Consider the following 13,235-nt stretch of genomic DNA (forward strand, 5'->3'; position numbering starts at 1 on the left):
GCAGCCCTAGCCCGGCCTCCGCCTGCCCCGCGCCCCGCCCGCCGCCCTCAGCGCCCTCTGGCGGTACGCCTAAAGCTGTAACCTCGGGTAGCAGGGTGCCGCGTCGTCTGCAGGGGGCGCTCGACGTGGCGGTGGTGTCCTGGGTACTGCCTGGCCTTAAAGTCTGCGGGATCAGTCGCTTTTCACTCTTTATTGGGATAGGTAGGGTTCCAGATTATGAATCTGAGGGTTTTCAGTACCAGATCTCAGAGATAGCTCCTATTCCTTTTGGCTCTCAACCTATCCCAGGCAACAAAGGGATACTCTGTGCTAAGTCAGCACAGAGTACCCTATAGGTGTTAAATTCTGTTAATTCCGGCAGGTCTTTGTTAGGGAGGAACATACACCCCCTCACCCCCTACCCCCACCCCTACCCCCACCCCGGCCCAATGCACACCTAATCTATGTAGGTCTGGCTGTTCTGAAACTCACTAGTTGGTCTCTAGATCCACCTTCTTCCGCTTCCCTAGTGTTGAAAATAAAGGCATTTACCACCTCGCCCATCTGGAAGGAACTATTACAATTTGCATTTACAGATGAGGAAGCTAAGGCTTAATGAGTGACCTCTAGGGAAGTGCTTCTACATAGAACTTTCTTGATGGATGGAAATATTCTAGGTGTTGTCATTAGCCACGGTGGCAGCTGAGCATCTGAAATATGGCTCTGGGGACTGAGCACCTGACTTTTCAGCTTTGTTTTATTTTCATTATTTTGAGCATAATTAGTTATGTGCGACCATGGTAGTGTTAGGCAGTACAGTTCAGGGTCAATAGGGTCCAGAGTTTAATGAGAGTCACTCTTTATTTTTCCTCAAGACAAGGTTTTTCTAGGTAGCCAAGGCTGTCCTAGAACTCTGTAGACCAGGCTGCCTTTGCCTCCCATGTGCTGGGATTAAAGGCCTACGCCACCTCCACAAGGCCATGGCACATGTTAGTTCATCTGTGATGCTTGTTCCCAAATGGCTAGTTCTTCTCAGCCACCAGACCTCAGTGTACACACCGGTATTCTTTTTTATTTTGCAGGGGTGGTGGTGGTGGGGTGGTGGTGGTGGTTTCAAGACAGGATTGCTCTGTGTAGCCCTGGCTGTCCTAGAAGTCACTCTGTAGACCAGGCTAGCCTCGAACTCAGAAATCTGCCTGCCTCTGCCTCCCAGGTGCTGGGATTAAAGGTGTGCGCCACCACTGCCCAGCTTGGGGTATTCTTTCCAAAGCAGTTACTCCACCTCAGCCTGTCTCACCCTCAAAGGAGCATAGCTCTGTACGTAGTTTCCATTAGTCTCCTTCTCAGGAAGGCCTATGAAGGCACTGCTATAACTTCAACACCAAAAACCCACCGCCACCTCGAACACCGTAGGTACTCAAAAAGTACAGGTTGAATGTATGGAGAATGTATGGTTGAATGTATGCAGAACTTCAGAACCCTAGATCTAGGATTCTAGAATCCCAGACCCAGTAAATCATCGCACTACGGAGTGATTCGGGGCACATCCTCAGAGAACCCTTAGGCATAGCAAGTCAAAACCAGAAAGCTTTATCCCGCTGTACCACTGTCTGGGAAAGATGAAACTGAGCAGCCTCCCGCAGCGTGGGGGAATATACCTATAATCAAGGTACTTGGGAGGCTGAGGCAGGAGGATTGCAAGTGCAATGTCAGTGAGGGTTACAAAGACAGACCCGCCTCCCCCACGCACGCGTGTGTGTGTGTGTGCGCGCGCACACACACACACACACACACACACACACACACACATACTAACAACAGCAATAGCCCAGAAGGCTGGGAAAACTTATCAAGTCAAGATACCAATCTAGCCAGCTTAGAACTTTTGACTCTTCCTGGCAGTGGCTGCCTAAGGTGGGGCACAAGCCCAACTTTTCAGGTAGTCGAGTGAGACCCCCCTGAGCTCTCCTATTCTCCCATCTGCCTCCCTTCTTCTCAGTGGCCAGCATGGGGGAAGGGCAGTCAGAGCCTGAGCTCCAGATGTGGCCCAGTCAGCAGGCTTGCGGTGGCCCTCCGAGGAGGGCTTGGGGGAGGGGATGCCTAGGCTGGCGGGTGCCTCACAATGAGGTTTTGTCCCTCTGGGGGCAGTTCTCAGAGCTGCCTCTCTTAGGTATATAGAGTGAGATTTTGCTGGAGGCCCAGCTGTGGGCACTGACCACAGCTCCCTCTTTCCAGCCAGGGGCCCTACTGAGAGGGGGAGGGGGCCACACTGAGCAGTCCATTCTTTTCCAGCTCATGCATCCAGAGGTTTGTCTCCTCTGCAGACTCCCCTAAGACAATTGTTATTCTGCACTCCAGCCCCTCCTCCAACCAGGGTCAGGCCTGCCTACAGACAATGTGAATACCCAATCATACCATGCAACTTTCAAAGATGAATTTATTTCCTTAGTTGCCTGCGACCTCTAGAGAAATAACATCCCTTTGAGACCCCAACTACCCACAGATCTTTCCTCTGTACTCCACACCTCAGTTCTGCGCCTAAATGTCAACTAAGGGTGGGCTGGTGACCCCAGTAGTCACCAGGGGCTGAGGATGGGGAGACATGTTATCAAGATGATGAGCCAGGCGTGGTGGCGCATGCCTTTAATCCCAGCACTTGGGAGGCAGAGGCAGGCGAATTTCTGAGGTGGAGGACAGCCTGGTCTACAAAGTGAGTTCCAGGACAGCCAGGACTATACAGAGAAACCCTGTCTCAAAAACCGAAAAAAAAAAAAAAAAAAAAAAAAAAAAAAGATGAACACTTTAAAATCCAGGGTAACCCTGAGGTTAGTTAGACAAGGCAGGATGCAGGTCCCTTTTAATCTCAAGGGAGCTGGCTCAACCCAGGGGACTCAGACCCCTCCAACACCCCTATTTTACTAGGTCACAGAGCAAAAGAACAGTCATACCCAGGGCCTCTCATGTCTGGAGACTCCTGTGAAGGAAGAGGCTTAGACACCATGATGAAGTTGGGGTCCAAACACAGGTGGGTTTACCCAAGAGCAGGGAGGTGCTGGGGCTGGTACTGGAGCCTAGGGAGACTTATAGCAGACTTTGTCATCTGTGGAGATGGCTGCCATCTGCTGTATGACTCTGGGCAAGCCACAGTACCTCTCTGGTCATTTTCTCTGCTTCTCCTCCATTAGGACTAGGATCATTTGTAGACTAGTGAGAGGAAAAACCACTACTAGGTGAGGGTGGCAGGCTTGGAGGACAAATCTCTGGATTTGGTCCTACATCTGTCTGTACCTCTGGTATAATCCAGGGTCGGCTGTTTCCTCTGCTGTCCAGAAGTTGCCAGGGGGAGACAGCCTTCAAGGTCAAGAGCGCTTGCTCCTCATCACGTGGACTCATACTAGACTTGGGGAGCAGTCTGAGTGGGAAGGAGTTGGAGTCACGGCTTAGCTGGGCCAGGGCATCTACACCAGGCTCTGCAGGCAATAGTGGGACTAGTTGGAGAAACAGCGCCCCCTGCTGTGTGGAAGATTCAGGGCCTGAGGTTGACCGGATGCTCAACACTGCCTGTCTCCCCTCTCCTGTCATTTCCCAGGCTCTGTACTCTGGATCCAGGCTAGGCTGGGGTCTTTGTGGCTGCCCAGATGTTTATACTCCCCAGAGAAGCCCTTACTAGAGCTTGTGGCTTCACACTTCAATGCTACCCCTCTGGAATCCCCATTCCTGCCCTAGCTCACAGTATGGGGTGAGAGGCAGAGGGTGGGTGGGCATGATGAAGCCTGGTACCCCAATTGTTTCAGCATCTGGGGCAGGGTACCTACCTTTTTTTTATTTTAAGATTTATTTATTTATTATATGTAGGTACACTGTAGCTGTCTTCAGACACTCCAGAAGAGGGAGTCAGATCTTGTTAAGGATGGTTATGAGCCACCATGTGGTTGCTGGGATTTGAACTCTGCACCTTTGGAAGAGCTGTCGGGTGCTCTTACCCACTGAGCCATCTCACCAGCCCCCGGTACCTACCTTTGAGTCTCAGAGTTCTCCACGAGGGCAAAGGGACTACACACTTCAAAGGCACAAACCCTTGCCCAAAACATCTCCCATGGGCAGGACTCAACTGCTTTCACACACGTGGGGACTTCTGCGCGCTTGATGTTAATTCAGTGCTGTCTTGGGCCTGGGCAAGGAAGCCAGTGAAAGTCACTGGGCCCTCCCTAGTCTAGGGAACCACATGTGTTTTATTTTTAAGCTTGTGTTATGTTTATGTATTTATTTGTGGGGAGGTGGTGCATGCGCCACACTGCACATGAGATCAAAGGACAATCGCGTGGGAGTCACTTTTTACCTACCATATGATTTCTGGAAATCAATCTCAGGTGGTCCAGCTTAATGACAAGTGCTCTGACTTACCTGCGGAGCATCTTGCTGGCCTAGCACTTACATGTTAACAAAACTTTGGGAGCACAAAAGGCTTGATCCTTAAGTTTTCCCTGGTGTCTTCTGGCTCGTCTAGGAAATGGTCTCAGAGGTCCACATTCCCTTACCCTGCTGCCTCCAGCCCCAGCTGAGGAAAAGAGACCACAGGAGGCAGAGGTGTGCTTCTACATTCCGTTTATACACAGCTCTATACAATATACAGAAAACTTTATATACAGATATATTCATAGAATAAGCTATATTAATTTGTCTCTTCTTTTTACAGCGATATTAGTGTGGATCTTTCATACATTAGGTACAAAAAGGTCATGGGAGAATGGCACATGGAGTGCAGAGGGTTTATGGGAGCCTGGCTGTTCGCTACTAGTTGCATATGGAAGTCACCCAGATCCCTGGGAGGACAGGCCAGCGCGCGGCTGGGAGAGCTTGTGCTGCGGGTCTGGGGACAGTGTAGGGGGTCAATCTGAACTGGAATGAAGGGGGTGGCTCAGACCCCCGATGTGGCATGGAGTGAAGGGAACGTGCGTCATGCCCACCCTTCTAGGGCCAGGCAGGGAGGGGGCGGGAGGGGTGGGCCGGCCCTTCGTGTCTAGGGCTGAGTCCAAGCCTACCCCAGCCCCAAGACTGTAACACAGTATGGCTGCAGCCTTGGGGGTGGGGGGTATGTCCCTGATGGCTCAGTCCTGGGCGTAGGGGCACACCCTAGAAGGATCCCCCAGACCTACCCTGACAGGAAGAGAGTTAAAAGGCCAGACCCATGACTCTCCTTGTGCCTGCTGGGGCACTTGCTGGGTTACTTCTTTGATTGAAGATTTTTGTCTGATATTTGAGTTCTAAGAACCAGTGATTTTTATCTTCTGTGCTAGGCTGAGGCACTGCCTCGGCAGGGGGCAGGGTGACCAGAAGTCTGTTGTGGGGTGGGGGAGTCACAGAGTAAGGGGGAGGCCCAGCTCCCAGGTCTCTGTCCTCACCTGTTAGGGCGGATAGCTATCTATCGAGGCCACCTCAGCTGTGGGGTTAGACTCAGGCCCAGATACCAGGGATCATGGGGTCAGGGGAACCCAGGCAGCCCGGAGAGGCTGGGAGTGGGGCTAGAGTGGAAGGGACCATGCTTCCAAGGAGACAAGGGCACAAGGGTGGGCAGCTGCTTGCCTGCACACCCCAGTGGCTGGCTTGTCCCAAGGCTTCACTTCACAGGCTATATTCTTGGCAGGTTAGGAGGAGCAGGAGGCAGGCAATGTGCAGAAGGCGGGCAGCCCTCTGCAGCCCCTTTCCTCAGGAGTGGTGCACATTCATGCACATGTGCACACACACCTGACACTACCATGCACAACCTCTCCCTCCCCCTAGCCTGGGGAAAGGGCTGGGTTCCTACCTCCTGAATTGCTTCTCCAAAGCATAGGAAAACCTATGAAGGCCCCAGGCTAACCTGGGGCAGCCCCTGAGTCCCCAGCCCCTCCCCTTGGCAATGGGCAGGGGTTTCCAGTCAGGTCCCAGAATACTCTATTTTTGGCCCCTTGTCTTGTCTTATGGGTTGGACACAGTGGGAGTTGGAGCCCAGACCCAGAAAGGAGCTAGGCAGCCAGGCGAGCAGGAGGGCAGAGGCATGTTTGGTTTCAGACCCCAGGGCCCAGAGCTGCCTAGGCATGGTGGGTGACAGAAGGGGTCAGGCAGGGGACCACGGAGACAGGGCTTTGGATGCCTTCTTTCTTCCCAGGGCCCTGACTCTGCAGCCAGGGGTGAGGTCACAGGAGTGTCCACCACCCTTCGAATGGCCAGAGTCCTGGGATAGAAGGTGAGCCAGGGAGTGGCAGGTAGGTAGGCAGGCCCAGTGGCCAGGACCAATGAAGATAAGGGGCACCAGGCAAAGAAGGGGCATCCTTGACCCCACCTCCCTTCGGGGCCCCTCTGGTCCTCAGGTCCCACTCAGAGGGGAGGACAACTAAACACATGACTGGGAGTTGGGGCTTAGGAACCCAGGACACAACCTGAGTCAAGCCCAGCAGATTCTGTAAACACATACAGCACTGCGGGCCACCTTGGTGGGGGTCACCCCAGGGGGCTGGCCAGCAGGCACCAGATCTGGGGGAGAGTGGCCAACTTGAACTATGTGTGAGAATATGTGGGAGTGAGGATGGGGGTGGGGCTGCTTTCTGCTGCGGCTCTGGGAGAGTAGCTAGAGGGCAGTGACAGGAAGCTAGCTTGCCTAGTGCCATACCCAGAACAGAGATGTCATGCCGCCCATACAGAGGAGTCAGGCTGAGGGCTGAGGACCATCCAACCTGACATCTCCTCCCTGTTACCAAAGCCACCACTGCTTTTCCCAGACATCTTGGTTCTGGGGGTCCTAGGCTGAGGTAGGGATGCGGACCCCCTGCTCAGCAGCAATGCTCCAGGGCCTGAGACCGTTTGGCCTCTGGGAACCTCTCCCCAAAGCTACCGGGCCCCGAGTGGCTGTTAGGTACCCGCTGGGCCTTGAGTTCTGGCTGGGAAGGAGCTGGCGGCCACTGCCAAGTGCTAGCGTGCCGAGATGACCAGATCATCCTGCTTGGTGGGGCTGGCCCCGTGGCCTGTGGGGGTGGAAGTCCGGATCTTGTCTGTGGCCAGACACTCCTGGCTGCTGAGGCCCGTGGGTGTCAGGTCCATGAGCTCCCCTGAGGAGCTGAGTGGGAAGGAGGGGGAGAGCGAGATGCCAGAGGAGGGTTCAGCAGACCCTGCAAAGAGCCTGGGAGGCTTGGGTACCAGGTTGGGCTCAAATTGAGCCCGAAGCAAGATTTCCTGTTGGCTGGGGGACTTGGGGCCCTCGGTGTAGTCACTAGTGGGGCTCTCGGGCACCATCATGCAGTAGAGGTCCTGGAAGGAGCTGCTCTTGCTGTCCAGGTTGAAGAGGCTGTCAATGAACTCTGCGAATTCTAGCACCTGAGGGCTGGGTGAATCCCCCAGGCGCCCATTGTGCAGTGCCAGCTCTCCCCGGGGGGCCACCCCACCACCCTCACTGCCACCCGTGGCCTCCTCCTCTTCAATGGTTGCACTTGGTGGTCGCTCAGGAGTCACACCCCCGCTGCCTAGAGCCGCCTCCAGGGGTTGGGTGTCCTGGGAGTGCTTGGACAGACTGTCGGCTGCCAACAGCTCTGTACGTGAGCTGAGGGATGGGTTCTCCTCGGGAATGGCCGGGTCGATGTAAAACAGGTGGCCCTCATCACGCTCCAGTACTGCATGGAGGCTGGGCGAGCCTCTGATGCTTCGGAAGCCTGAGGAGCGGCGTGAATCGAAGCTGTACAGTGACTCTGTGTCTGAGAGGCTCTCCATGGTGGCCAGTGGTGCCCGCCGGGACTGCAGCTCTGCTGCCAGTCGCTCCTGGGTGGACAGCAGCAGAAGCTCTACAGGGTCTTGTCGGGCTGCTGATGCAGCAGCCACTGGGGACAGCAGCCGCCCCTCAGAGAAGCCCTCCAGACTCATCTCAGACTGAGACTTGCTCCTACAGGGAAGGAGCATGAGAGGAGGGTAAGAGTCAAAAGGCAATGAGACTTCCCTACTTCCTGGGCTAGAAGGAAGAGGTGGCAAGGACAGAACTGCTGAACAGTTTGGGGCAGGGAATCCTGACTTTTGAAAAGTAGCTCAGCGTCTGGAGAGATGGCTCAGGGCTGTAAAAAGCACTGGTTGTTCTTCCAGAGGACTTGAGTTTCATTCCCAGCACTGACATGGCGGCTCACAACCACCATGTCCAGGAGAGCCAACACCCTCTTCTGACTTCCAAGGGCACCAGGCATGCACAAGAAGCACAGGCGTACATGCAGGAAGAACACCCATACACAAGAGAAATAAAATTAATTAAATAAAAACAAGGGTTGGAGATATGGCTCAGAGGTCACAAGTGCTTCCTGCTCAGTCCAGGGTCCATGAGTTCAGATCCTACATCCACATCAGGCCGCTCACAACCCACAGAAACTCGAGTGCCAGGGGATTCAATGCCCTCTTCTGGTCTTTATGGGCTCACTTGTGTGCGCATGCGCACACAGGCACAGATAAATAAAAATAAATCTAAAATAAAATGAAGTAAAACCAACTCATAAGCCAAGGTAGAAACAAGACAGAAACTAGGTGGACAGATATGGGGTTCCTAAAAGGCTTAAAACCCCACCAGGAGCATTAAAATCCCCAGAGGGCTCAGGGTCCTATACATCCATATCTAGCATGGTACTAACAGATTTAGGCATCAAGAGATTGGATGTCCTGGCTCAGTCATGAGGCTACAGTGAGTGGGAGACAGAGGGAAGGACAGCGAGACAAGGGAAGAAACAGGACAGGGAGGAACAGAAGAGGGATTCTGCCCCCAACTCTAGGCCAGCACCTTCCAGTGCCCTGTCATCCCCTCTTCATTCCAGGCACCCTACATCTCCCATAACACAGCCCCACGCTGGACAGTAGCAGCAAACTCTGGAGCCCCTTTATCTGTTGGGAAGGAAGTGGGAGCTGGGAAGTGGTTGGTCGCCTCACGAACAACGGTCAGGGACGGACACTGGGCTCTTCATGGAGACATGTAGTTACCACAGGAAACACACAAGAAGTGTGAGGGTCCCCTACAAAGCAGTGATACCATGCCCCACCCCCTACTTCTCAGCAGCTGGATGCAGGGCCTGGGAGTCAGGGTTCCGGATAGGCAGGACAACCTTGCCCTGGAACAGCCTCCACTCTAGAAGCTGTGATGATGTGTGTGTCCATCTGTGAGTGCATGTGTGTGCCTTGGTACCTATGTGCAGCTAGACCACATGTAGCTGAGTGCTGTGGGTCAAGCACAGGAACAGACATGCATTTACATGTCTACCTGTCCACATGTGCCCACAGTCATGTGTGTTCTGCTTGCCTCTGTGTGTGTCCTGTGTGGAGTATTCTGTATGCTTAAAAGTCAAGGCTGTCATAAACTCTAATATATATGCACAGTTGTATAAACACCTGGAGATATATATCTATATCTGTTGGGTCGAAGTGGGAATGGGAAAATCGGTATATGTAGGTCTCTGTGTACTTTGAAACCTCCTATCCTACCTGGGAATTCCCGAGACCCCGAAGGCAAGGTGAGAGACAGCTGCAGCAGAGGGAGGACCTGAGCAGAGACTGGCTTCTGTGCCAAGCGCAGGAGCACAGCTTTGGGAATATGCAGGGTCCAAGATGCACAGAGAACACATGCATGCACACATACACAACTATGCAGACTCTGAACCCACACTCCCTCCCTTGGGGTGGAGTGGGGATGCAAGACGCACCTGACACTGCTGTTACGATGCTCTGTGGCAGGCAGCTCCAGGGCTAGGCCGGTGGGCAGAGGTGGGCCTGTGGGCAGCGGCTGTTGCTGGAAGATGAGCTCAGGAGTGAGGTCTACCTCGGTGGGGCTCACCATGACCTTTGCAGCAGACAGCAGTGCTGTCTTTCCTTTGTTGTAATTCTCCAGCACCTGGGAACAGGATACAGGGACCCGGTGGTAGAGGGGGGTGGCTGGCCTAGCCCTGTGGCTTCCCAGACCAAACAGTCTGATGGTTCAGTGGGTCCCCTTGCCACCTCATGGAAGGCCAGGCACTTGCCATGGGATGCTTGTCTTTAGAGAAGCCAAGTTGGAGCGCTCTCCTTCTCAGTCCTTCAAGGGCCCATGAAGGTGGATGCTGCCCCCACTTGGCTAATGCTGGTAAAGGCCAGCTGGCCTTTAGGGCCTTCCAATCCTGTCTTTCTCGAGGATAGGCCCCCAGGAATCTTCTAAACTCCCTCCTCTCTACCATGGGGCAACATCGCACGTGGAGAGAGCCAAGAGTGTGGAGTGGAAAGACTACGGGTCTTTCTTACTACCAGGGCAGAGCTGGGGTCTGTGGTTGGGCTGTTGAGCATCTGAGTCTCTGGCCTCTGTCTTTTAGAAGGGATCCGGGGACTCAATCTAAGGGCACCCCTGGCCCCACCTGCACTCACCTTATTGAGCCCCTCCATGACCACATAGGGCAGGTGCTCATGCAGCATGGCTGGTGAGATGATCACCTCGTTAAAGGCTTTATTGTCGCCCCAGATGGCAAAGTATGTGGGCTCCTCCTGCTCACAGCAGCTGGGACACGGTAAGGGAAAAGGGGGTCAGGAGGCTCAGCTCTGCACTGCTTAGGGATCTACATGCTGGATTTGGAGGCCCCCTGTCCACTCTGGGCCGCAGGTAAGTGTTCCCAGGTTGGGCCACTTTGCCCGCAGCCTATGAAAGGTTGACCTGGAGTCTCAGCTACAGTCCCTACAAGGCCTCCCATCTTGGTCTAGGCTACCTCTGCTATCCCTGGGCGGGGCTCAGCTCCCCAGCTTTCAGTCAGGAGGAGAGCCTGTGTTGAGAAAGAGAGTCCAGGGCCCAAGGTTCCCAGAGTATGAAGCCAGGGAGTCTATCTACTAGCATACTGGTTCCTGCCTTGGTCCCTTTCTTGGCCACATGTCTCTGCCAATTAATCTAGGGATACTGAGGTATGAGCTGGCTCAGAGCCAGGTGGCTGCAACAGGTCATCTTCTCTTAGATGCACCAAGAGAGGGACTGCTGAAGCCTTGGGGGACAGCAGTGAAGGGCTGACAGTGGGTGCAAGTCAGAAGTGGTACAGGACTCAGTTTAACCCAGCCGGACCTGCCAGGCCTGGTTGCCAGGTCAGGTCCCTGCCTTTGCATCTTATGAATACCAAGGCAGATGCTGCTTCCAAGGACTAGGCTCCTTCGGGGAGGCATAGAATCACAAATTCCTCCTGGAGACAGCTGTGGACAGTCTTTGGTTCCCTTTCCATGGCTAGAAGCTGGGGGAACTTCTCTATGATGAGGGCAGGGTCCTGGACTGTTGGCTAACTAAGCAGAGGCTGGCGGGGCTCTCGGCAGCCCCTCCCTCCCCGAGCCCACACCCACGGGAGTGGCCCGGGCTCCACCCGTCGACACCTACCAGCACTGCTCGGCAGGGTGGTTGTGAACCACGTGGATGATGCGGCCAGGTGGGTAGAGCGGGGTACTAGCCGAAAGGGCGATGGTCAAATCGCTGGGGTGTGTCCAGAGACGTGTGCTGGCCAGAGTGGTCACCTCCACCTGATCCTCGGGCAGTTCCGACTTGGGGATACACTTGGTGGCCCCCACGATGATCCGCCACTGTATGGGGCCATGGAGAGGGGGGACAGAGCTGAGCAGCTCTGGCTAGGTGGGCAGGATCAGGGTGCTTGCAAGGAAGGGCTCAACAGATGAGCGGAGAGGGCTGGTGGGGGGGACAGTGGCTGGAGCATTAAAGGCATGTGCCCACTTGAAGAGGCAGTGACTGAGGTGTGCAGTGGCCAGATGGCCGCTAAGATGCCAGGAACAGGTGACACAGAATTGTTGCATTTCAGAGCTGGCAAGGGCTAGGAGGACTAGCCGAGCCCTAGTCTGTGGGTAGGAGTCATACCTGGTGAGGGGAGGGATCTGCTCTAGGTCACTGTGCAAGGCAGAGGTGGGTCAGGCCTTAGTATGACCCAGCTGGACCTTCTGGGTGATGCGCCTGGGCCTAGTCCTGTGAGAAGCAAACACTGCTTCCAAGGACTAGGCTTTCAGGGAGACAGTCTCATAAAGCTATGCTCACCCGGGGTCACCTGCCACCTGACCCAGGGTCCTTTCCACCAGGCACCAAGGCTAGGAAGACTGCACATAGGCAGCAGGAGGAGGGTGGGACCCACCTGGGGGATGGGGAGATAGCTCGTGGATCACCCACTGATTGAAAAGGGCCTCCTACATTTGGCCTACTCCTGGATGCTTGGCCACAAACCTTGGTCCTACCTCACCCCACCTGCCTGGCAGTGGTGTTCTCTACATAGCAAGGGCTCCTCAGGATTTTCCAAGACCTGGTATGTGTTAGAACAAGCTGGCTCTCTCCTGGTGCCAGCAGAATGGCAGAACAAACTGAGCCAAACCCTCCACATGGGGCAACAGCCTTCCTCAAGTCTGAGCAACTTCAACAGGTCTTTCCCTGCCTGCTCAAAGCACCATGCCTCAGGGATTGCCTTTCTCACACCAGCTATGTGTGGGAGAAGCACCTGAGTTCCAGTTACGACACCATGACAGCTTAGTTTGTAAGCAAAGTTCCTTCCACACCGGGCCTCGGTCTCCTCACGATGGCAAGAAGTGGATGGGTTGGGCTTGGATCCCAAGGGTCTGATAGCCCAAATCATCCATCACACAGCTGTGGCCTCTTGCCCTTTGTCCCTGAGGCCAGTGAGGAACAACAAGAGGGACGGGCAGGACTTCCCAGTGGTTAGGGAGCTAGTGGGAGCTCACTTTGGGCTTGGTGCTCCGTTGCAGGACATCCAGAAGCTGCCGACGGAAACCTTCCAGCTGGGAAAGGCCAATCCTGTGGAAGGGGATGAGCATCAGGCAGGACCAGCCATGGACTAGGAGAGGGGGCAGTGGGGGCACCTGAACCCAGGGACGAGATGACAAGTCCACCTGCGCCATGATGTAGAGGAAGTGTGCAGGTCAGAGAGGCCACTCGGGAAGTATGGCACCTGCACTCTGTCTTCTCATCACAGGGCCACTAAGAACAGGAGGGGGCACTAGACTCCTTAGGAGGAGAGTGAGGGGGCTGAGGCCTTGCTAAGAGACTGTAGCAAGAGAGATGAATTTACCTGGGGACAAGGTCTTTGCCCAGAACCACAGCAGTCACAAACTCTTTGGAGTACTCCATAGCATCCTCACTGCAAGAGAAAAAATGGGGAGGGGCTCAAGCCAAGAGCAGGGCCTTGGCGCGAGGGCCCGACTCTGCACCTGGAGGGCTCAAGCCAAGAGCAGGGCCTTGGCGCGAGGGCCCGACT

General features: G+C 54.7%; 1 protein-coding gene across 4 annotated transcripts in view; it reads right to left on the reverse strand.

Moving 5' to 3' along the window:
• Positions 1-4,566: 4,566 nt before the first annotated feature.
• Dagla (diacylglycerol lipase alpha) overlaps positions 4,567-13,235 on the reverse strand; it is a 58,946-nt gene continuing 50,277 nt past the window's right edge. For all 4 annotated transcript variants that reach the window (XM_021195038.2, XM_029542605.1, XM_029542614.1 and 1 more), the window contains 6 exons: positions 13,050-13,118; positions 12,703-12,775; positions 11,348-11,547; positions 10,366-10,495; positions 9,675-9,862; positions 4,567-7,888 (listed from right to left, as the gene is read on the reverse strand). In XM_021195038.2, the coding sequence (XP_021050697.1) occupies positions 6,928-7,888; positions 9,675-9,862; positions 10,366-10,495; positions 11,348-11,547; positions 12,703-12,775; positions 13,050-13,118 (1,621 nt within the window). In that variant the 3' untranslated portion in view covers positions 4,567-6,927. The remainder of the gene's footprint in view (positions 7,889-9,674; positions 9,863-10,365; positions 10,496-11,347; positions 11,548-12,702; positions 12,776-13,049; positions 13,119-13,235) is intronic.

This window comes from Mus pahari, chromosome 1 (assembly GCF_900095145.1).
Source record: "Mus pahari chromosome 1, PAHARI_EIJ_v1.1, whole genome shotgun sequence".
Taxonomy (NCBI): domain Eukaryota; kingdom Metazoa; phylum Chordata; class Mammalia; order Rodentia; family Muridae; genus Mus; species Mus pahari.